Here is a 24,805-nt window from a genome sequence, read left to right on the forward strand (position 1 = left end):
TTGATTTATTTCCAGTGGTAGAGACTCTGGAGTTGACGGGAGTGTGTTGAATATTGCTTTGTTTCCCTCGTTTGAGGGTGTAATGGACTGCTTGGTAGATTTCTTCTTTAATGGATGATACATCTCCTTCGGTGTATCCTAGAAAAAAAATTGTCATGCATGCATGGTTGTACGCAATAAACATGACGAGCTATTGGAGAAAACGATCGACTCATCCATGCATGCATGCCGGCTAAAATGATTACTGGCAGTTGTATTTGTAACAACATTCTTTTTTGTTCCAAAGGATAAACGAATTAAGAGAGCAGGAAAACAAAAGAGGGTAGGCGCACTTAAGTCTCCAATCATCCCTCTACCTCACTAACCTAGCTACAAACCTTATTGCATTTGCAACTATCTCCACCGGTATATAAAGTAACCCAATTACATTTCAGAAGATCCAACTGCAGGAGCACTGGCACTAAACAGAAGGTATTCTCATGATTCCAGTTGATCACCTAGCTTCAGATTGAATTAGCGGAAGCCCCTGCATGCTTGCATGCCCACCGGCCGCCATGTCTCTGCATTCAACTTTAGTCTGACAAGTCAAAACATTTGTGTTTTGCTCCCCAACCATACCTGTAAATAACCCTAATGCATGCCTCTTGTATAAGCTTAGATAGCTCCTGATGATCACTGCATCCGGCCTCCATTGAAGGGCGACGAGGCCGACTTCATCTCGGTCTCCAAGAAACTCATGCCGCCGCCGCCGCCGCCCTGGTGCTCGCCTCTCGCCGCCACCGACATCCCCCTCATGTCCACGCCAGCACCCACGCCGAGAAAGTCCCGCGTGACTTCGCCGCCTCCATTGCTGCCCGCCTGTTGGCTAAACTTCACCTCGTGCTCCATCTCATACAGCCTGGGATCAATCATGCAGCGGCTGTTGCCGTTGGCCCCGCCACCAAACATCCCGCTGCCGCCGCCGCCGCCGCCGGCGGCCAGCGAGTTCATCAGGCTCTGCAGGTGCATCTGGCCCTGGTCGACCATGGGCCCACGGCCCTGCTGGGCCACGGACGAGCCCATGAACCCGCCGAACACGGACGCGCCGTTCGCGCTAGAGCCCGAGCCCATCTGCGCCGCCTTCTGGAGCAGTGCGGTGGCAGACATCTGCGGCAGCATCACGGCCTGCTGCTGCTCGTTGTACATCCCAGCAGTAGCAACAACTTGGTGTTGTTGGTGTTCGCCACCTGAAAAATTTACTCCACTGGCATTAAAATACACTGCCCCAGAGTTCTCTGACCCCGCGCCACCGCCGCCGGCTCCTTCGCTGATCTGGTCATTGGTCATGTGTCCCTGGCTGGCGTGGCCGTGGCTGGAGGTGCCGGAGCTATTGGCCCCGCTGCTGCTGGCGATGTAGCCGAGGTTGAAGAGGCCAGGAGGAGCCGACGCCGTGCCCCCGGAGCCGTTGCCTTGGAGATCCGGGAGCTGCATGAGGCCGTGGAACGGCTTGCCCTGCAAGAAGGCGCCGTGCGGATTATTACTGCTGCCGCCGTCGCCGAATAACTGATCCTCCTGCCTTGCGCTGCTGCTGCCGAGGTGGAATAGCGCTTGCGGTGCTTGCGGATGCGGCGGAAGCTGGTGGCGGAAGGCTGAGGCGGCGCCGGGGGATGATGAGGACGAGAGGAGGTGGTCGAGGCGGGCGGAGATGCCGTTGCCGAAGCGGAGGAGGTCCGGGGACGCCTGGTGGTACTGGCCGTGCGCGTCGTGGACCTGCTGATGAGAGAGGCTGAGCACCATGTTGGCGGCGCTGGTGCCGTAGAGGTGGGCGGCGGCGGCGGCGGGCGGCAGGCGCGCGCTCTCCTGGGCCAGCGCGTCGCAGAAGGCCCTGTGGGTGATGAAGCTGTCCCTCCTGCATGAACGCATGCATGCAAGCTTAATTAATTTGACAAATTATATACTCCTTAATCAACCGAAGGATCAAATTAATCAACCGAAGGATCTCTCAAAAGTAAAAAGATCAACCGAATTGAAGGACAGCCTCCTGCATGCATACATCCATGCAGGCATGTAAGCGCCATATATACAGTATACATGCAGTTAATGCATCAAATTAACCAAAGGACAATATGTGCTGTGAGCAGGAGTCGATCGCTTGAGAAATACTCCTACAGGTCATGAGCTTTGCCTCGTAAACTGGTACGGTAGTACGACGGAAGTGCCAGGACAGTGTGCCATACAGTACTGAGGACTTTGATACAGAAAACACGTGAACTTGCCCAGGGTGCATGCAATATATGCTGTCTTGTCATCCGTGCAAATGCAAACAGTGTAAATATTCTGGTATAAATGGAAGAAAATTGGATATGTTGTACGGTTGCAGTTAAAACAGAGTAGGCAGATAAATAACCGTACATTGCTGTGGAAAAAACAAATTAAACTACTCCTACCTGTTATAAGAATTTATACAAATCCACGCCACTTATTTCCAGATGAAATGAGTATATAAATAAGACTAAAAATTAAAATCACCATTATATATATAGTACTCCATCTCAACCTTTTCCAGTACATTTAATTATTTGTGTTAGAAAGAGGTAAGATTTTTGTACAACAAAATGATGTGAGAAGGACGGACCACTGCCACCAATTGACTCTTTCATAAGAGTAAAGAATACGTTTTCTTACATAATTGAGGAGTAGTATATACTGCGCCATTATTCTTTAGGGAACAAAAATACAAGGATATATGCATATGGAGCATTGAACACTTAAAGTGTATCTGGTTCGGAAGACTCCTTGTATGGTGGGGCTATCTAGGGCTATAATGGATTAGGGCATTGTCAAACGATCATGTGAACAATGCAACTATAATGAAGTTTTCTCTTCCAGAAATTACATAAATCTACCCCAGGTAGTTTTGAGATATTCCATCCATGTCAAAGTATTTGTTTGCATGATAAGAAAATTAAGGAATATGAGAAAATAGCTGATTAAGGAAATCATATGAATTTAATTATGTCATTAAGTATCTGTCTCTGATATTTCTTACCTCCGAGTGACACTAATATAAATTGTACAATATTAAGCCTAAATTACAGCCGAGGTTACTCCCAAATTTAGCAAAAAAAAATACTGAATTTTACCCTAAGTTAGACTTATATTTTCATATATCTGTGTTCATATATATTATGAAGGGATTCAAACTAAATTTTTAATCAAACTTAAAAAAGGTCAATCTTTTCTCACCAGTAGTTAGAGGATGAGTCTATATGAAATATAATTGAGAGAAGACTTCAAAAAGAAACAAAGTGATATATAGAAGTGATGTGAGTGGTTCTTGATGTAAATGTTTTGCTTGACGGATATATAACCCCAAAATTTATACCAAATTGAGCAGGTAAATAAATTTGTAGAGATGAGAACGTAAACACCGAAAAGAAACTAACTAAACCTCAATAATCCAAGCATTATATCTTCTAGCAAGATATTCATCGAGTTTCCCTTCAGCAACACACATAAATTTTTCAAGTCTACTCTTGTTAGTAGAAGAGGAATCGTTGGGGGAAAAAATCATTTCAAACATGCAAAAAAGTTTTCTTAGTTTTTAATATAGTTATTTAAAGAATTTATTTCTTGTTACTGCAGGTAAGCCAAAATGGGTTGTTAATATAATACATAATAAATCAAACAGAGTTTTATTTGCCATACAATTCTAATGCTTTTAAGGGTGGATTTTTTTTCATTATACAGCACAGTAATTAGCGGTGTAAATATTTTGTCTTTTTGTATTAGTGTGTGAATTTCTAGTCTCTTGTTCGGGCACACTATGAAGCTCATTTTGCCCTCCTAAGGAGTAGATAATATATCTTCGCATTGTATATAATACATTGGAGTGATGGAGTCTGAAGTATAGGGTTTGACTAAAACCTGTTGGTTTCACTTCTATCACACTCAATGACAGCTCGAGATCCCAGAAACTCATGTCAATCAAAGGAGGAAAAAGAGGAAACCAGTCTGGAGGTTGCTTGGCATGTTATGCTACTGTGATAGCTAGGTTCAGCAGTAGTACTGTAACTTAGGAAGATTCCATGGAGAAAAGGCAGTAGGCACAGCACAATTTTGTGAGGTTAGTAGTAGATATTAAAATTTCCATGGGCGACAGAGCACACACAAGCCAGGAAGTGGAACATCAGAAGACTTTGCAGCAAAGCTCGGTTCCAAAGAACAATATCGGAGGAAAAACAAGCTCTGTACTGATCCCTAGCTAGCTAGGAGAGCAGGAAAGATAGGCCGGCCGGGTCCTGGCCTGCCGGGGTCGTCGAGAATTATTGATGCGAATGAGATGTTGCACATGCAGACAGCAGATCGCCGTGAAACAAATCATTCAACCCACATCTCAATCAACCGCAGCTTCTGCCGATGCATTCCATATACGCTTCCTCCCAGTTAGAGAAATGTGTGCCGAACTAGTGAAAGATAGGGTGACCACCTGCTCCAGCCTCCAGCCCCGAAATCCATCAATGAGGGAGAGAGAGAGAGAGAGAGAGAGAGATTCTCTCTGCTGCAAGGTCCTGAGGATTGCACCCATGTGAAGAGATATGTGAGGGCCTGGACGATGGAGTAACGTATCCAAGGAAAGGAAAGCTGTGACGCGTGAACCTGCTGCTGGCCTGGCCTGGCCTGGCTTTGCTCCTCTGACACGGCCAACGAAAGGTCCCTGCGCCGCGCATCTAGCTAGCTCATGCATATGCCAGCAAGGCTAGCTAGGCTTGCTCTTCGTTACGTGGCAACCCAGTTCAGCCATGTCGTTCTGAGACTGAGCTATATCTGTATAAATACGTAACGTGTGCGCCCATGTCTTGTCCGGTGCGTGGTTGTGTGTGAAGATTGTGCTACTGACAGCCCCGGCATTCACGCAGCTAGCAGTGTGTGTGTGTGTGTGACGCACACCTACCGACTGGAGTACGCACGAACGTATGTAGTGCGTGCATGTACTTGTGCAAGCAGGGAAAAACATGCTTTTTGAGCCAGGCTTGAGGAGTTAACATAGGGGTAATTCGAAGCTTGGAACATTTGCACCCCAGCAAGACACGTCAAGAGACGTACATTGGCCCCGGCCATTCACGTGTGTTACTGTGTGAGCAACTGCCAAGTCCCCGGTTAATGCATGCCCTCCTGATCTCTCCTGTACGTTCTCCCGTGTGACTTTTCTGTCAGCTTAATTTGTCCTTCCTTCTCCTCTTCTATACTAGCAAACCCTTTCCCTCAAACAAACTAATCACGTGTAGCTAGCTAGTAAGTGCTGAATTAGTGACAAGCCCAGACAGAACCCTAACTAACCACTGCCTGTTGAACTGATCAGTTACCATGATCGATCGTTATCCAGCACTACACACAGTCACCATTGTCGATCAAAGGACAGCATGCATGCATGCAGCAGAAAACGGGAGCAGCTAGCTAGCAGAGCATGCATGCATGCAACGCATGAGAACCCGTGCATGCATGCATGCGCTCAGAGTATATGCACTAGCTATGCGAATAAGAACCAATCAATACATCAAGAAGACGATATTAATTTATACGTACCGAGAGAACAGGGTGCCGCAGTCGCAGCGGTACTCGCGGGTGCCGCAGATCTTGGAGTGCGCCTTCCAGTCGGACTGCACGGCGTAGCGCTTGGAGCACTTTTCGCACTTCCACTTCTTCTCGCCGTGCTTGCGGCAGAAGTGCTTCTTGATCCCGGTGAGGTCCCCCAGCGCCCTGGCCGGCTCGTGGTGCACGCACGTCGGCTCCGGGCACAGGTACACCCGCCGCCGCTGCACCTGGTTCGGGTCCTTCTGCTTCAGCTTCCACGGCAGGTTGTGCCCGCGCCGGTGCAGCTGCAGGTTCTGCTCCCGCTGGAACCCCTTGCTGCACACCTCGCACACGAACCGGTTCGTCGCCATCAGCGTCTTGGGCGACAGCGCGATCACCTCCGCGTCTGGGTCTGCATGTACGATCATGCATCATCATATATGTACTAAGCATCTCGATAGATCGATGTATAGATTATTTGCTCAATGACAATTAGGATGCATGCTTAATTCATCACGTCTTCGCATTTACATGCATGCTGATGATTAACGAGTAGTGAGTTAAGCGTGCATGATTAACTAATAATGGTGGCGGCAGCTACTAGTACGTACATATCTTCCTTTAGCTAGTTCGGTCAGGAAGGGGACAAATGGAGGCAACAAAGGGGAGAATATCTGCACGAGACTTTGAGGAAGAAAGACGCAAAAGGGCATTTGCAGCAAACTGATACGATATAGGGAACAAAAGAATTAACGACGATCGTGTCATGGCCCCCGGCCCTATCTGTATCTCTCATAATTGCCAAGAGGAAGAAACTGCAAAGGGTGAAGAGGAGAGAACTACAGCTCACGTACATGGAATCTTGCGCACACAAAAAAACAATTTTTTTTTCCAATTGGAACTGATGATACTCGTGACCCGTGACTGGCTAGCTAGCTAGCTATTCGAAGGAATTTTGCTCTGGAATAGAGAAAGAATTATGGAACAGATCTGTCTACTCACAAATACTCAAATTAAGGCGACGCATGAAAAGGAGTATGCGGAAAAATCAAGGAACAATTATTTAGGTCCTTTCTACTAGTCTACTGTTCAGGTGAGACTAGGAGCTTTAAATGAAGCATATACTCCTATCAGTGAGTAAAAGATATGACGACCACACTTGGATTGGGATTGGATCGAGGTATAGGATATGAAAGAAATTCGTTGGGCACGACACAAGCGAGAGAATTGAAACCGAAGAACAGATGCATATGTGACCATTTCCATGCTACTTAAATCCAGAAAAACAAATCTTGGACTCTAACACATACAATTCCTTTTCTAAAAGACACATTTAATGCTTCTGCGTGCGAATCAAAACTTCGAAATGAAGAAACAAAGGCCAGATCGATAAATTCATTAGATCGACATATGGAGAAACCATGTGCACCTCAGAGAGAGTTGCAGGCAGCTCTCTCTAAGGGAACTCCCAACGGATCCAGGCAATTGGTCAGGTGGGATAGAGATGCGATGCTATGCATGCATGAATGGAACTGCAGATCAAAGGACACTTGCTTAATTATCTTGCCTGGTAGGTTTCTCTTCTTCTTCACGGGTGGCACTGTCGCGGTCGCCTGGTCTGGCCCCGCCGTCAACGCCATGAGAGGTTGTTGCCTGTGTTGCTGCGCGAGCAGCGGCTTGATCTGATCTTGGTGGTCGCCAATATCCCTAACTCCAAACAACGCTGCCACAGCCGCCGCTGATGAATTGGACGCCATCACCACTCAGATTCGCTTGGGGACTAGCTAGCAAATTTCCCTTCATTTCAAAATGAAAAAAAAGGAGTAGTGATTTATGTGAGACATGGCAAGAACAAATAAGTCAGCAACCACTTGAGATAACCATTAACAGTACACGACATAGAAAGAAGATGCCAGAAAGTTTTTTCCCGGACGAGGAGGAGGAAAAATACCAATTGAGGGGAGAGGGCCGAGGGCACATACCTATCTCATACGCGTGTATTTGCCCGGCCGGAATCGATCTGAAACAAGGAAGGAAATCGACAAGCAGAATCTGGGAAGAAAAACTCCAAAGGGTTAGGGCTCAATCGTCGTGGGGATGAACAAAGGAACAAACTTCTCAGTGAAATTCCAAACCAACAGTTGCACTCAGAAACAAGCCGTAATAAGCTAGAGCAAAAGATCGAACAAAGGCGCATCGCGCGCAAACACCCAAACCCACACACGTACGCAGAGAAAAACGAAAGCTTTGTTTCTTCTCCATACCTCTCTGTCTATCTATCCCTTGTGCTGCTGCATGCTAGCTAGCTGGTGTACTAGCTAGCTAGTCTCCTTGTTTCTGGCTTGGCCTTGACAAGGGGGAGAAGAAGTGGGGAGAGGAGGAGAGGGTATGGAGGAGGCTAATAAGAAGGTTGCTGTCTCATTCCTTTCATTCATCTCGCTGTCATACTTTTCTCTCTCTCGCCTTTTGCCTCACTAATTAACTAGCTACTGCTGTATACTGTGTACAGTTCCAGCTCTTTTACCAGGCCTACACAGGCGTATACGTACGACCGGGGAAATACATTGAACGGGCTGAGGTAAGTTTCTATGTACAGCTCAGAGAAATTAAGAAGAGCGGAGAGAGAAAGATAGTACAATACAGTCGTCGGGAGCAAGCTCACGGAGGCAAAGTGGCCGGTGTCGTGAAGCGGCTGTGGACTGGGTCCAGCCCAGTGTGTGGGCCCGCACGCTCACGCACACGAGTCGTGAAGCGGCTGTGGATTCACTTCCCGACGACCCGTAAGGTTCGACACACCACGCACGCGGTCGTTGTTGGATCTATCTATGCGTGCGTGCGTACATCACTCACTGATTCACGTCTAGATATCTGAAATGTTACGTGATAACTCTACAGTCTACACACATCTTGATCACGTACCCATGCTTCTATTCGAACTGTACACGTACCAAGGAGAACGGCACGTCTCTGCACTACCTAGATTGCTCTTGGCCTGTGCACTGTGCACAATTAATTTAGCGATATAGCATTGCTGTTTTTCTTTTCTCAAGAACTGTCGTTCGTCACAAATGTCTGGATACTAACAGATAGAGGTAATTTCTGTAAGGAGTTGATACAGCAATTTGCAAAACCACACGTAGTACGCACACACAGCTAGCCACAACGTACGTACAGGTTACGCGCAACATATGCGTATAGCTCCAAGGCACGGTTCCTTGCACTACCGAAAAATGAGCTGGGCTGTTTTAAGCCCCCCACGGGAACTTTAGCCAAAACAAAAAAATGTCACGAGTGCGCCTGGTTGCTTAGGCAGGCCCAAAGCATGCCGCCCCTAACATACATACGCACGCATGCATGTCTTTTCTCTCTTGCACTTGCACGGGCACTACCAAAGTACCAATTTGGACACGATCTGGGGTTCTCCCCAGCCCCCCAGGTAGGCCGGACCGCTCCAAGGAACGTACTTAGCAGTCCGTGCGGGCGGTGCCGTGCATGCGTCACGGGCTCGCGAGAAGAGCCTTCTTCGCAACCGTGTGGAATTGAAGGCTCGGGGAGAGGGTGCGTGCCGTATATGATACGAGTCGTGTCTATACGTGTGACTATGCATATGTGTGTGTATGCGTGTGTCGTTCAAAACCAAAATATAAAAAATTCGGTCGATCGGCGTATGCCGTCACGGCCTTCAACTCTCGCTGACATTCCGTGCCTGCCCGTCCCGGCCGTCGTCGCCGTTTGATGGAGAAGGAGTAACACGGGGTTCGCGTGCTTTCATTCGAATCGGAGTTTATATTTTTCTTGGCATCCATTCAGATCACAGTTATCTTTTGAGGCAAGAACCGATCGATGAGCAAAGCTGTCGGGCCACATGGGCCGGGCCTGAGAAGCCTATGGCAAGGCACAAACTTCCGAATATCGTGAAAATGTTTTTCTTAGAGAAACATTTTCAGCGCCTCACGTGATCACATCCTGTTGACATGTGTCTTCGTGCATTGTGTCGTGCCTTATGAATTGTCCTTACTGTTTTTAGACTTATTTTTCTAACCCGTGTCTTTGTATAGGTTTATATTCCAGAGTGCTATGCCTCAACCAAGAGTATATCCATGAGACATAAGTCAATACACGGATTTATCAACATGAAATTTAATTTTAAATATTTTGCGTGTCCAACGCAACTATAAAACGGCTCGTAATTTGGATGCCCACCAGTTCAAAAACGGTTTTAAATTTTTGATATTAGGAGGAAAAAAAACTATTCCGGAGCATCTCACTGGCGCAACTCGTATGGGTTCGGTGTCTCGAGGGGCAAACCATCTAACTAGAGATTTTTGAAATGATAAGCTCAATTTTGGTACCAGCTTATTTAAGTGCACAGTCGCATATATGCGCCATTGGTTGCTCATAGTCACAGCGAATCTTCTATATCTAACTAGGAGCACTCATTACATGATTTCTCTCAACATGCAAGCATGTCACCTCATTGATCGAGCACACCACATTGTCATGCACACCATGCATGCCATCACATTAAGTTGTGCATGTCTTTTTTTCATGTATTCATTGATATTTTTATTAATCTATCAATTTAAACCATGCCAACTCATCATTTCAATCATGTTTCATTTTTTAGAATTTTTTCTTTCTATAGATCATTTTGTCACATAGTTTTTAGGTATATATTGTTTTTAATGTAAAACAAGAACACTTTTTTTTGAGAAATGGTCACGCCACATGTCGGGTGCTATTTTTTTAGAGTTGCATTTCAATCTAAAGAGTTGACCATAATGTGATATCTTGGAGTACGGATAGGGATGTCTTCATTTGAGAAGACTTTTGCATTCCTTGATTTCCAAATCCGTCAAAGGATAGTAATTAAGATGAAAGGCCAAGAGCAATCTGGCAAACCAAGAGGAGGGAAGAGGAACCATAATTCCTCAAACAACAAGTTCGGAGGATTAATATGAAGAGCATCCAAGAACTGTACCATGAATGGGCATGAGAAGAACAGGTGATGTCGATCTTCATTGGAGACTGAGCATCTCTCGCATGCAGCAGACGTGAGAAGAGTCTGGTGTAGCAGGTTCATGCACGTGTTTAGGCGGTTCTTGAAATTAAAGGAACCAAGCGAAGATCTTGACCTTGTTTGCGACATGGGCTTGCCAAATCCATTTAGCATTTTCAACATCTGGAGCAGCATTAATCGCCAAGTAGGCGCCAACGGTGCGTTGAGAGAGGAGAGCCATCCTTGAGGCACCTAATATGTTTTCCCATTAATTTTAGTTAATTTTAAACGTCTATTTATGCATTTGCTTTAACACTTTTTCAGAGTAATTAACGCGTCATCTAGTTTTATAGCAGGCCCACCATGTTGAAAATCGGAAATTTTATAGCAGTATGCAGCTCTGTGCATGTTTTCCTGGTGCAGTGATTGTACGCTTCAATCTTTTCCATGTCCTTATGGCCCCGTTACCTAGATAACTAGTCCGGTACGTGGATTTGCCAACCACGAATCACATACATGGAATCTTATTAAGTTCGCTATCACAATGATTAGTGTGATGGACTATATATATCTAAGTTATTTGCCTAGTCAAAGCATGGCCGTCAAGCAAATCTTTTAAAACCGGATGGTTCGCTGTCCCAGCTTTATACCACACCAACCATATAAACCTATAAACAAAGGCCATGTTGTGAAAAATGAAATCTACAGTTCGATCGTATCACTAGCACTAGCAATGAGACAGCCGATACGGACCACTGTAGTAAGCATTAGGTGAGAGGGGAATTGGGCGTAGCTTGCCTTCAAGGCGCGACATATATACTCTGATACTCCTATGCATGCAGAGCTTGCATTAGCATATGCCTGCGCCTGACGTTCGTCTGCCAACTAACAGTTTCCAGCCGCCGATGTGATTGGCCCACCACACGCGTACGGCTTGACCCCATCCGTGAAAAACCATTCGCTACGTTGCGCTGAGAGATCTTTTTCCAGATTTCGACTGACGATGCATAGCAAAATATCTACCAGTATGTCGAGCTCAGCTCGGCTGTCGTGACGGGCCGCAAGAGCCCCGTTTGCAAATCGGAGGCCGGGACACTGTAGATCTCCACCGCGATTCGACAGCGAGACGCGGGAGGCAAGTGTTCCCGTCATCCCGTGGGAGGACGGAATTTCGTTGCTTGGTTTTATGTTGCACAATTATGCAGGCCTCGTTTGGATTTTACTTGCCGGTCCGTGTTGAGAGAGAGAGAGAGAGAGTGGTTGCACAGGAATATGGCTGCCGTGTTCTCTCGCTTGGGGCCGGGGCCGCGCTCTGTACGGCTCGACGCTGTTCCTCTTTTTGGAGTGGAAATGATAGGAGCTTACTTGTTGACTGTGGATAGAATTTGGGATCTCCAGCTCAACCGAAAGCTGTATCCAGAGAAAATTGATATCTATTTAAAATATAATTTTCGTGTACTTGTTTACTGGCGTGCACGTCACTCGTGGTATAGAGTTTGGCTTATTCGACAGGTGCAGTGACCATTTAATTTAGGACGACATGTCTACAGAGAGAAAACATAATATACGTGGAATGGATCAGTCGCTTACGAATACATAGCGTATCGACCTGAACCTAGTAGGAGTAGTATATAATATGGCTCAAATCTAACAATGCATTTTCTGATATATCAGTACATCGTCTCGTCTCGGCCTGACTCCGATACATGCTATATATCCTTACTAACAGGTGTGGGCGCAACTGCATGCGCAACAACGTGCTAGAGGCCTCTGAAAGACATGCGAAGGATTGAGAAACATACACAGTATTTGTTTCCGAGCGTGCGACCTCGCTAGCTAGCTGTCGTCCTCGGCCACGTCTTGTATCTTAGCGTGTCCTCTGTCTCTCCGTTTGAGAGATGACGATGTGGACAGAGCGTCTCTACTCATTCTGCAGGAGTTATATTCTCGGGTATTCTTCCTCCCAAGCTTGGTATACGGGACGAAGAATATGAGAGGGAATAACGATGGAATAAGAACATGTAGTTCCCCTTTGAGAGAGCTTTGCTAGCTTGCGGGTTAAGCCATGCAATGCAAACCTCCAAAGGCTCCTTCAGTCACGGACGTCACTCTGCCCGGTGCGCTCACGCCAGATTGCCCAACTCTTTGTCACGAGCTAGCCTGCAGGGGCCCATTGCTGCTCCAGTGTGATTCTCTTTTGACCTGTTGCGTTAGTCGTTGTTGCTGTACTGATGTGGGTAGACTGGGTAGTTGCTTTGCCCTCTACACTGTGCATATCTCTACTGTACTGTCTTAACTAACAAAGTTAATGAACAGGAAAATATACGCGCGTGCTTTCACTGAAAGTTTAACAGAACTTGCAAATAAAAGTGTAAAGGGCAAGCGGCTATTTCGGGACGGATGTTCGAGGACTGCGTGTGTGTGTGTGTGTGTGTGTGTGAGAGAGAGAGAGAGAGAGAGAAGTCTACAATACTGAAACGTACCCAATTTTTTTTGTTCGACAATCAACATACTCCTATATATGTAGAGATGTTGACATAGGCTACTTGGAGCAGTCTTGGCCCATGTTGCCTTCAACCTTACAATTAGGTCGATGACAATTTGGATGTGGTGGAACCTGCCGTCACGGCACCAGTCAGCACCTAGAGAAAAGATAGATATATCATCATATCAACCTGTATATCTAGCAGTAGAATTTCCATGATTTCTTTCTTGGGACACTTACCATCAGCAGGACAAATAGACTAACTTTTCTCTGTTCTGTCATTCGGGAAAAAAAAAGCTTGTCTCTGTTCTCCATGTTCCATGAATCCATGTTGCACTCTCCATGCATATATGAGTCAGCAGTACACGGCTTCAATCTATTGGCAATTTGGCATACACACGCTTCGGCCGTATGATCAAATCACCCCGAGTGCCCGTTCCACTTCTCATCATTGGACCAAAGCTTTGGTCCTGAAGATCAGGGTCTACTTTATTCTCTAGGAGGATTGGTGTGCAACCAATTTACATGACATCCGTGTCCCACTCGCTTGCCCTTTTTGCTAATGAAATACTGTTTCATGTCTCTCCCATCTGTCAGCTACAATGATGTTTCTTGGACATATACAAACGATCTTCAAGATCCTGCCTTAAAAAGCTTGTTGTTTTGAATAACATGTTTGGTCACACTTTACAACTTTTGACAATATATAAGTTCTAAAATATTTTGGTTGGATAGGTGAAACTCATATATACATATTTCTTTGAAAAACACTTTCATGCATAATATAATTAATAATTTTGTTAGATTCTAATATAAATATTTTAAGAATACACACTATTGATCGAAGCATCATCTATATGTGAACTGGAGAGGGTAATGTGGTAAATAAAAGGTAAAATGAAGATGTGCAGCAATTTAGTGTACCCTATTCTTGGTAATTAAATTTTCAAATCTACATGCTACATTAAGCATTCATTTGCGTTTGAAAAATTGCTAATATAAAAAAACAATCAAGAAAATCTATATGCTTTCACGGAAAGAAAGGAGTGTAGATTTTAACCCACAGAATTGAGATATGGTGCGAAACTACCGCTACAGCAAGCACTCATTTGCGTTGAAAAATGATGTCCGGTATAATCCCTATAGTAAGCACTTAAATTTAATTTTTCAAAATAATTTTTTTTAATAAGTTCTGTGGGGAGGCGGGGTGGTAAATGCGGTTACTGGGCAGTAGCCAGAACCCTTATTTCCGAGATATGTACACAATTTATAAAACATGGAGCCTGCCAATATAGAAACAATCATTTATCAGTCGATTTGAAATAGATTATCCCTTACAGATCGAGGTCAGGGGCGGAGCCAGGGCCTGTGCCACGTGTGTTGTATCACCGGCCTAGCAAAGATGATCAGAAGAGAATTATTGACTACCTAGATCATAAGTATGGACTAATCATAAGTATACCGCCACCAGATCCACCTTAGCGCCCTTCTCCACTTCTGGCTCCGCCACTGATCGAGGTTATGTATAGCTTGATTGATCTAGACATAACTACTCCTCGACCAATTTAAAATTTGCAATCGTCCAACATCTATCATGCGTCGTGCACTTTTTACCTGGAACTGGAATCCAGAGGCACACGAAGCATAGTGTTTTAGCTGAAGTCACATGCAGGGGCACTGTAGTCCGTAGCGACACTAGGCTCGTACCAATTAAATGATGCCCCCCTCTTCGTTGTCCGCCTTGCCGCTACAGTAACGGCGCAGGATTGCGCTGCCTGCGCACGTCGCTCGAGCAGAGAAGATCGATCGGCCAGTCCGTGCCGCGAGAGGCGATCGGGGCCCCGGCGGCCGCCCGACCGGCAGGAGCAGCAAATTGCAGTAGTATAAGCCAACAATGCAACGCCACTGGATGCTTAATATTGTCCATTTAAATCGGGAGTCAGACCGACCTGGCAGGCGGCGCGCGTACTCAAGGGCGCGCCGATGCACGCATGCCTCCAAGGCACGTCGCGTCGCCGGTGTGGCCCAGCCCGGTGCCAGTGTACGAGCTGCGCCGAGGCCCCCTCCCGTTTTCCTGGCGCCGGCCGGCCGGCAGCGCGCGGACGCGGCAGCCTTGGCGCGTGGCCACAGTACTAGGCGCCAAAGCTTGCAGTCGCTACGGGCACGGGCAGTGTCTAGCTAGATCGCTCGGAGCGGGTGAGTGCAGCGCGCGATCCGCGTATATGCTGGCCGGTGGTACGCGCGCGCAGCCGGGGACCGGTCGACCGGCGGGGCGCTGGGCCGGGCAAGCAAGGTTTAAAGTTGTTACATATTGGCGCGCACTGCCACGGCCGTCCTCGCCACGCCGGTGTACAGGGGAAAGCGTGCCGGCTCGTGATTCACTGTCTCCGAATATTTAGGTACTCATGTCTAGGAGAGTCTCATGCTCTCGGGCCATCCATATATCGATCCAACTATATAACAGTCAAGATACCTCCTCCGTCTCATATGAAATGACTCAAATTTGTCCAAATATGAATGTGTATATACCCAGAAATCGTCTAGATACATGTAATATTTCGTAACTTAATATTGGACGGGGTGGGTATATAATTTTGATTTCCAAAAGAAAAACGTTGCATGAACCAAATGTTGGTGCTGTCCGGCCAACTGCTGCCTGCCAAAGAGTTGACGTACAGATCTCAAATATCTCAAATTCAGTTGGATGTGATATTTTTGAGATCTGCTGGTATATATAGACTTGCAACCTATTTTTGGCAGTTATATAGATTCGCAACCCTGACGTGTACGTGGCCCGTGAACACGACGCTTAAGCCAGAAGGGCGGGCCACACGATCTTAATTACGTGACAGTCTCGATCTGAACTCAAGCAGGAACAAAGACTCGATCTCTGCGACACTCACGGGGGAGCGAGAACACGTACGTACAGATCTTTTGCAAATCATGAGCCTGGCCAAGTCTAACGAAAAATCAGAGGGACACATGCATGCCCGTCCATTCGAATAATGACACACATCAAAAGTGTCCGCGCGCCTATCACTGCACATATTTGTATGCACACGACAAAGACCCTGTAGACAGTTAGACACGTGAGCGAGGTGCGTACTTTTTACCCCGATTGATCGATCGAGTTCTTTCGTCGCTCAGCATGACATGCATGCATGCTTGATGCAGCAGAGCCGCCAGTAGAGCAGATGTCCACGCCGATTCACGCGTCCCGGCTGGCGGCCGCATGTGGGATCGATTAATCGTGGGTTCAATGAATCGACCAATATGGAACCAACCACTGAACCACTTGAATCGCGGGATTATATTAAGCTAGCTAGATGGGGTGGAGATAATTAATTGAGGTGAAATCCGACAAGTAGAATGTCAAACGAGATCATATACTCCGGCGCACGTGTACGGGCTAGCTGTTGCCTGTTTAGCGCCTTTTATATTACCAGAGACGTATACGTGCGTTTTGCCGGTATGCATGTCTGCGCTCCACTACATACACAGCAGACTTTCTTTTCACTGTGCTAGTCACAGATGTAAAAACACACAGCAACGCGCGTACACCTTTGGTAGTGGAGCTGAAGCCACGATCGATCACTGGACTCGTGACCATGTGCGAAGTTTTTGGACGATTCCCATGACGAGATGGAGGGGGCCAGCTAGCCGGGCCTCGTGCGCATGCACACCAGCGTGTGAGGATCGATGCATGTCTGTCTTCTGGGTATTCCACCGACTAGCTAGTGTGAGAAGAACTGAGAAACCCATTTCTGGGATGGAAAGATGAGAAAAATATACACGCTGCCGCTGCGTGAGTCTGAGAGATACTCCGAAGTCATAGGCCTGTCGCCTGTGTAATCTGATGACCTGAAGGAGGGTTCACGGTCACGGGCGGCTCCAAGGCCGTAGGCGCCCATCTTCTTGGCCTCACTAATCATCTCATTGGATCTAAGGATTCCTTTGGATTTATCATGTCTGTATGATATCCATATAGGAGTATATAGGTATTCAGGTACGTACTCTCAGGTAGGAGTGGAGTATATCAGGAGCGTCGGGAGTCGGGACGTATAGTACGCGTGCGGGCGGGTGGGTGCAAGCGCGACAGAGATAGAAAGATAAGAAATGGTGAAAGTATGTGCAAGCTGCAATTGTGCTGCATGCTAGTACTATCCAGCGAAGACTACAGTGCCATGAATGTACGTGTCTGTCGGACTGAAAAACGCACAAAGGCGGGGCTTCCCATCCAAAGGCGAGACAAGCTGCATGCAAGTGTGGCATACGCCTTTTCCCTAGTGGAACGCGACGGGCGCATGCATGCCCCACTGCCCCGTAGGCCATTCATTTCCGCGAGTATAGACGTTGACGAGCGAGATTTATTTTTTTTACAGCAAACGAGCGACATTCTGACTCAGGCCAAGTCCAGTCCGTCTCCGTCCACGGTGCAGCGCAGATCCATTGGAGCAAGGCAGGACATTTCTGGCCCAGGCCCAGGGCCGGAGACGGCACCTGTTGCGTGCGTTACGAACTCTGTGGCCTCCTTGAGGCCTCCTATGGCCCTGGAGACTACTGTTACACCGAGTGGCTAGTCGGCCCATCTAGCCGATGCGAGTTGCGACCCATCCGATCCCACGCGGCCTGGCCACGCAAGCGCGCGCAGCCGGGGCTGCATCTTCGTCGTCTTCCGCAGCGACGCAATGCCGCCGCCCCTCCGCAATCGGATCACCGCCCCTACGTCCCCGCGCCTCGCGAGCCCAGTCGATCGAAAATCCAGCCGGAGCCGCTCGCATCGCGAGGAGGCGCGAGCAGCACCGCGCTGACGTTCAGAAACTAACCACTCGGAGTCGGAGCAGCTTTCCCCCGTGAAGCCCTGCCCACCTATTTCGCGAATCGTACGCAATACGCTCCAGGGAGCTAATGGGCGCGCGCCGGGCAGGGGCGCGCTCGACGACCACGCAGCGGCAGGGTCCCGGCTGCGGCTACCGCAGGCGAGGTGAGCCGCTTTCCAACATTTGCTGCATTGGGTATTTGGGCGTGGGTTGTATGCTTCTTCGGCCAACTGAGCAGATCTGGTATTTCCACATGAGTTCGTAGCGGCACGTCTCCCACTAGTTACGCTGCCCGTCTTAGGTTTGTTGTTGCGGTTGATATCCAAGGAATTCGTAGCAGCAATGATGAATTGGTGATTAGTACTCGAGTCGTGCACTCGTGCATGCTCATTCGAAATTCCAATCGAGAATTGACATCTAACATGTTTCTGGTAATGTGGCTAGTTAGTTCCATCTTCCACAGCAGAGTCGATGATAATAGTAATATTTCTGGTCGCAAATGAATGAGTGGTACCATGATTTATGCATTTTACTAATTTTGATTTTAAGCAAATACTACTGTGACTAAAATATGTGCGTTTAGATGCAAATCAAAGTAGAGTGTATAAAGTAGCCGAAGGTGATGTATAGCCAGGACGCTGTTGAGCAAAGCGCCCCCGAAACCTGATTCGCCAACCAATTAGGAAGACGAGAGGCCTTGGTTTTGGTGACAATTCTCATGCACCGTTGGAGGGCAACATATCTGAAGCCTACACCTCTTGAGATCCCAGACGTGTTCCATTCTATGCTGTGGACTTTTTTTTTATGATCTGCATCCAAGCGCACTTCTGAAAGTCACAGTAATATTTTCTTCAAATACTAGCCATTGAAAATAATTTGTGTGTTAGCACTAGCATTGGTGTTTAATCTGGCTAGTACTACTCTTAGACGCACACATATGAGACAAAAATGCTTAGTCTTGTGATAGTTTAATTAACAATGGTTACTAATACTAGTAATGTATGTCTAGTGTATATATGCTGTGCGTATTGATATGGTTAACTCACTAGGACCCCATTTTTTAACTCTCCTGGTGTCTTATAGACCAATAGTAGATCAGGCAGAGATCTTTTGACAGTTCGTGTAATTGTTTTCATGGATATTGTGTTTTGGTGGTCCTGTATTGGGGAGTAAATTGCTGCCTGGCTCTCATATCTGATTATTCTTATGCAAAATAGCTGATACTTCCCCTTCAAAAAATAGCTGATGCTTCGCTCTTTTCTCTTTCTGTGTGTTTGTATTTTCTCATCGTCTGGTGCAGGGGCACAGTGAGGATTTAGCCATGTGTGTGGGTGTGGGGTGCGAAGTGATCATAAATACTAGCAATTGCATCATTTTTACTCTTCAGTAATCAGTACTACTAAATCTTCCATTTGAACATATTGTAATGCCATGAAAGGTTCGCATTAGTATTCAAATGCTCATTTCTTCCTCCATCGGGTCTTTGACCCATATAGGGAAACTATATAGCTATTACTCTTTGGTCAATGCCGTATAAATCAGGCTTTTGTCTTCCACAAAACTGTATCCTTCGAGGATATGGGAATATTGGCCTACCTATCCATTCTTTTCAACAATATACAGGAGATCTGCACATAATATATATAATAGAGTAAACATCACGGAACCCTTGTTTTTAGAAATTTGTAATATATTTATGCGAGATAATACTACGACTTTATTAAATTTCCTGATCACACTAATCAAACAATAAATTTGTAATATATTCATATGAGATAATAATACGAATTTATTAAATTCCCTGGATTGTTAACTTTATTGCCGAAGAAGACATCAATTATACATTAGTACTATGTATTTTGTACCATTCTTTTATGGTAACTACATATTGCTTTTGTTTCAAATGGAAATCATTTACTATCCAACTAACTTGTTGAGATTGAATATAAAACTAGAAATCTAGAATATGTGTAGTGTGGAAGAGATTTTCGTGTACTGTTTTTGTTGTATTAAAATTGTCGCTGAGTTGTTCTTGATGTATTTGCACACATGTTTTTTTTTCCAGAGGACATGGTGATCTAACGTGGTTTCTGCAATTAAAGTCAGAAATAATGAGTTTGTAGCTTAGCCTGTGTAAGTAATATGCATTAGAGGACTCAATGACATATTTTTCTGCAACATTTACTGTTCCTACTGTGCTGATTTTTTTTTTTTAAAAATTGTTCCTGTCATGCAGAGGGCAGATCTTGTCTGCGACCTTAACTCTGATTGTCTACCCTGCGACTAGTTGTTTGATCTGACTACTCGTCCCCTTTATCATCACTGCCATCCACCTTGGCGACCTCGGTATGTTTGGTTGGTTGTGTTATCTGGTACCTTTCAACTAGTGTTAGATTCTTAACACAATTCTGCTCGCCCTGATTATTGAAAGAGAACAGTCTTAAACTTCAAACTGCATTTATTGATGTTTCTCGAGCAACTTTCTGTTCATACCTATGAGGTTGTAGTTAACTCTCACAATTGAACAATAGTGAACTTCACACAAAAATTGATGGTTAAACTTTGAAGTTTCTGGTTTCCTATAGACATAATGTAGGACGGATATACTTCAGTGGAGCTAAGTTTTTTCCCCGTAAACAGTTTCAAGTTAACTACTATGGATTATCAAATTTATTCAAGTAGAAAGATATATGTGAACTTTCTATTCTCACTAACAGCTTGCAGCAGATGGGAAACTTGCATTTTTTGCATCCACCCAGTGTCCCAGAGTATTTTCCGTTCTCCCACATATGAAGTGACAATTTGAATATGATAGGCATTACTATTTTGTCCTTTAGTACGGATTCACAGTTTCGCATGTAGCTACAATTAGTGATGGAGCCATTAGCTCTTGCACCAATATGTATAGTAACCATATTGTAACATAATATCCACCACGGGACGTTTCAAGAGACATGACTGACCTTTTGACCATCTTCCTCACTGAGCGTGCTCAAAGCCTTTGACCTAACCAGAGTGAACCTTGTACAGTTGCTCCATGTCACGACAGGGGAGGGGCACAGCAAGAGTCCAAAACTTCCATACATCCATCTCATAGTTTGCTGCACTTGAATAACACCACATGGTTGCCTGTAGATCCAAGCCACTGTTCTCATTGAAATGTGTTGTTTTCAACCATCATTTTCGACCTCCACCAACCTATTAAGTCGTTAGTGGGGGACCTTCACGCTTGACATCTTTCAAATTGAGAGGGGAATAGCTGTCTGTCCTTGCATTCAGGCTTCTATTCTTATATTATTCTAGTGGTTGACACATTTTAGAGACAGGGTCAACTTGGAGTAAACAAAAGAAACTGCTTTATTTGCATGTAACTTAGGTTCACCGTACACAGGGCTCCTGCTGATGTGCTTTGCCTCTTCTAATAGAATATATGTTGCGCGTGCTTAATGCTGCCTATCCCTGTTTTGTCTCTCTCCCTTTCCTAAATGTGGAGGGTCCTTGTGTAGTCATTCAAGTAATATATAATATAACCACTTAAAGATCTTTATTAGTTTGCCTTAAAGGGACCTTTATTAGTAGGCGTGATGGCCCTGAATTGCTTGATTTTTGGTCTTCTTAACCATGTTGCAAATGTGGATGGGATTTTGTGGGGGGCGGTGATTCTTCCTGTCGCTTGTCGAAGCTCAAGTTGAAAACTTTGCCAACTCCCACTAAGGTTGACATCTCACCCCAATGGCCATTTGACACTGAGTTTGAGCCTAGAGAGGAAAAATTATCTTGTCCATGCTTTTTTACATAACTCTCCGCAGTGCAGAATGGGTGTCCTGCACCATGGATGGGGATAGGGTGGCGGCAGTGGAAACAATTTTCTTTTCATAATGCATCCCGAAGTTGTTTATCCCTGGCTAAACAAGAGCCTAATTAAAAGTGCCTGCTGTCCCTTTCAATTCATTCCTTTGGTCGATGAGACAGCCAGTTATAGTTAGCTGACCCCTGAAGACAACTAGTTTACTGATAACTATTTGCGCGTGCACGCCCCTTCTTCTAATTAATTCATGTGAAGGCCAACATTTATGGGTCGGATTAGGACGGTGACCAGTGATGAGTTTTGTAAGGACTTTATAGGTTGAGTGTGCGTCACCGTAAGTTTTTGCAAGCATCCACCAGTCTTCCATGTCTAGTGCTCAACATATCAAAGAGTTGTAATTAAAATTTTCCATCTTAATAGATTCAAAGCCCATCATTCTGCATTTGAGTATTGACCAAATGTTATCACGCTGACAAAGTGCCAAAATCAATTCTGGTTTCCCACTGGAAGTTTTCTTATTAAATTCCAAATCTCTTTATTTTGTTCTAGAATATATGCGGGTCCCAGGATATTATTGGTATGAAGAAAGTATATTTGAGGCATGCTGCTTGTGATGGGACACAGTTTAAGCTTATACTCCACTACCGTCCCTTTTACCTGGCCACGTGCCAAGGTGTGATTCCTTCCTTCCTGGGGCCTTGCTGTAATTGCTAATTTGAATTTTTAAGACAAGTATCAAAATTGCTTACACTATAATCTCATTAATGTTTGGGCTAGTCGAATACTGCCAGTATTCTGTGGCAAATTTCAGTCTAAGTTGGCATTTTGGCTGTAACCTAGCTGAATGCAGTGTCGCTCGTTCAGTGGGAGTGTGCTCTTTATTTACTTGTTACCTGGTGACAGAAATATGCACTATCCACAAGAGTTCATTTTGGTACTTTCATAAAAGACAATGCATACTTTGGTCATGCATCCTAGTTTTCTGTTTAGATAAGAGAAAAGGGAATGTTGTGCAGTGCTTGGTATCTGCAACTCCATCTTAATGAAAGTTCAACTTGATGGCTCCGAGTGTTATGCAGCCACACACATACACAGTTTCAGCCTCAAACTTATTTCAAACTAAACTACCTCCTAGACAGAGATGCCTTATCCTCGGTTAATGAAAGCAGACAACATGTTATGCTGTTTCCCTGTTATCCCTTTGCAGATGAGCCGCTGCTGATTTTTAATTTGTGTTCAGATTGCAGGCTCCAGCCTTTCCTGGCATTCACATACCTTATGCGTGTCCGGAAGAGTCAGGGAGCAATGGATTGCAACCCTGATCGAAACCTTGCCTCGGCCCACCACCACCGTCACTCACCAACCCTATGGCTAGCTCTTTCCAATCCAAGGCACTGCATTCCCTCCCTGCTGATCCAACGCTCACTGAGCCAGAGATCGAGAGAACATGGAAGAAACAAGACAAGGTGGTGCAGCTAGTGAGTAGCGAACTAACAAGAGAAGAGAAGAAGAAAATATGTAAGCTGCAGCTTGCCCTCCATCTCCATGCATGGCGCCCATGGCACCGAGGTCGATCCACTCTGACCCACTCAAGTGCAAAGAAGACCACCCAGTGAAGTGACTGCTGCTTACCGTTGTCTGAGAATATTCCTCTTCAACCGGAGCTTTGATGTCCATGGCTTCATTTAGCAATGATAAATACACCAGCGGCCGTGGGCACAGTAAAGTTGAGGAAAAGGTCAGCTGAGATTGGTATTTGCCGAATTCCAAAGTGACGTGATATGACGTCTCCAAGTTGAGTGTGGCTCCTTTTACCTAACTTGTATGCTGTAGATCTCTCACCTCTGAAAGACGTATCTTATTCATGTACAGGCTGCATTCTATCTTCCCAGGAATCATTTGGTACAGAGCATGCAACGGTTTTTGGGGAAGCATATGGTCGGGGTAGAGGGAAAGGGTTGCTTTGCATTATTGGTGCTACACTGGTACAGTACTACTAGCTGCGATGAATGTGCGAGTTTTTTAAAAAAAAATACTTCGATAACATACATGATTCCTTTGTTTTATCTCTACAACAGATCTAGTAGATCTGATGGCATTGAGTGATGGTGCTCTTGTTGCAGGAAACCGTGTGCTTTAGAAAGTGTGCACGAGGAACCTGTATGTCAGTATGTGGTTACTCTCCGTACCACTCGTTGAAAAGGTACCTTTGTAGGACCATGGCATCATCCATCGTATAGTGGCAATAGTCAGTGAGAAGGCTGCCGGGTTATGATCGTCCTTTTTCTTTGTCAGAATTCAATTTGCTATGCCGTACATTGCATTTTCTCGATGCAAATTACTCCATGCTTTTCACAAAGAATGACGCCACTCATTTTGAGATTTTACTTTGATCTTATGGTACGAGGATTAGGTGCAATTAATATTACATCATTGGATTCGTATTTAAAAAAACGTTTTCAAACATATAAAATTTATAACATATAATATTCATATTAGTGGTCTAAACTGTTGGTCAAAGTTTGACTTCGAAATATGTGTAACTGTGTGTGCCATTCTTTGTAAAAAGTAGGGAGTAAATATTTAGAGTCTTTGATTTGTAGGTAGGGTTCTTAATATGCAGAAATATAGGATCAAATTGGCATGCCATCTTTAACTAATATAGGATTCAAATGATGTTTGATTGTGCACATGAAAAATTTAGGTTTCTTTTCAAAAGGTTGGAGTGAGTAGAAATTTACCTAGCTATATATGAAATTTAGTGGAAATGAAGAGTAAATTTCAAGGAACCACAGTTTTTGGGGCAGTCGTCTCACCGAGCCCAAGGAGGGCCCCACTTGTCAGGTGCCACGTCGAACCCGAACCGACCTAGTAACCTGCCTTCTCGCGTTTTGTGTGGTTTAGGGCTAGTTAAAACAGTCTGACCGAATTGTGAGGTTTTGTGTGTTTTCTGGACAAATTAGCAAAGATTGGAGCTCAGTGAGATGACTGGTCCAAAGACCGTGGTTCTCTAAAATTTACTCGCAAATCAATCCTATGAAAAAATTACTCTGGTTTGCAATTCTTTGAATCAAAGAGGTACGGATTTGTGCACCTTAAATTTCTTCATGAAAATTGATGTGTCTCACCATAAAATGTTG

General features: G+C 45.3%; 1 protein-coding gene and 2 long non-coding RNA genes across 8 annotated transcripts; 1 reads left to right on the forward strand and 2 right to left on the reverse strand.

Moving 5' to 3' along the window:
* Positions 1 to 208: 208 nt before the first annotated feature.
* On the reverse strand, positions 209 to 8,012 carry LOC100830824 (protein indeterminate-domain 12). The gene is made up of 5 exons (XM_003570002.4): positions 7,818 to 8,012; positions 7,536 to 7,605; positions 7,121 to 7,350; positions 5,566 to 5,965; positions 209 to 1,888 (listed from the first exon to the last, which is right to left on the reverse strand). The coding sequence occupies exons 3-5, from the start codon at positions 7,308 to 7,310 to the stop codon at positions 673 to 675; spliced, it is 1,806 nt and encodes a 601-aa protein (XP_003570050.1). The 5' UTR covers positions 7,311 to 7,350; positions 7,536 to 7,605; positions 7,818 to 8,012; the 3' UTR covers positions 209 to 672.
* A 4,186-nt stretch (positions 8,013 to 12,198) lies between these two features.
* On the reverse strand, positions 12,199 to 15,454 carry LOC112271499. 4 transcript variants are annotated; one of them, XR_002964577.1, is made up of 3 exons: positions 13,278 to 15,454; positions 13,036 to 13,194; positions 12,199 to 12,728 (listed from the first exon to the last, which is right to left on the reverse strand). It is a non-coding gene; the product is annotated as an uncharacterized LOC112271499 (long non-coding RNA). The 4 variants fall into 4 exon arrangements; XR_002964576.1 differs by lacking the exon at positions 12,199 to 12,728 and having other exon boundaries at positions 13,004 to 13,194; positions 13,278 to 14,657; positions 14,745 to 15,454; XR_002964578.1 differs by lacking the exon at positions 12,199 to 12,728 and having other exon boundaries at positions 13,004 to 13,194; positions 13,278 to 14,430; positions 14,515 to 15,454.
* Positions 15,455 to 17,665: 2,211 nt separating this feature from the next.
* Positions 17,666 to 23,945, forward strand: LOC104583817. Of its 3 annotated transcripts, none has more exons than XR_002964340.1 (5): positions 17,668 to 18,021; positions 19,923 to 19,990; positions 20,094 to 20,203; positions 22,906 to 23,676; positions 23,789 to 23,945. It is a non-coding gene; the product is annotated as an uncharacterized LOC104583817 (long non-coding RNA). The 3 variants fall into 3 exon arrangements; XR_002964341.1 differs by having other exon boundaries at positions 22,906 to 23,650; XR_731842.3 differs by lacking the exon at positions 23,789 to 23,945 and having other exon boundaries at positions 17,666 to 18,021; positions 22,906 to 23,709.
* The last annotated feature ends 860 nt before the right edge of the window (positions 23,946 to 24,805 follow it).

The sequence above is a fragment of the Brachypodium distachyon genome, chromosome 3, assembly GCF_000005505.3.
Source record: "Brachypodium distachyon strain Bd21 chromosome 3, Brachypodium_distachyon_v3.0, whole genome shotgun sequence".
Classification (NCBI taxonomy): Eukaryota; Viridiplantae; Streptophyta; class Magnoliopsida; order Poales; family Poaceae; genus Brachypodium; species Brachypodium distachyon.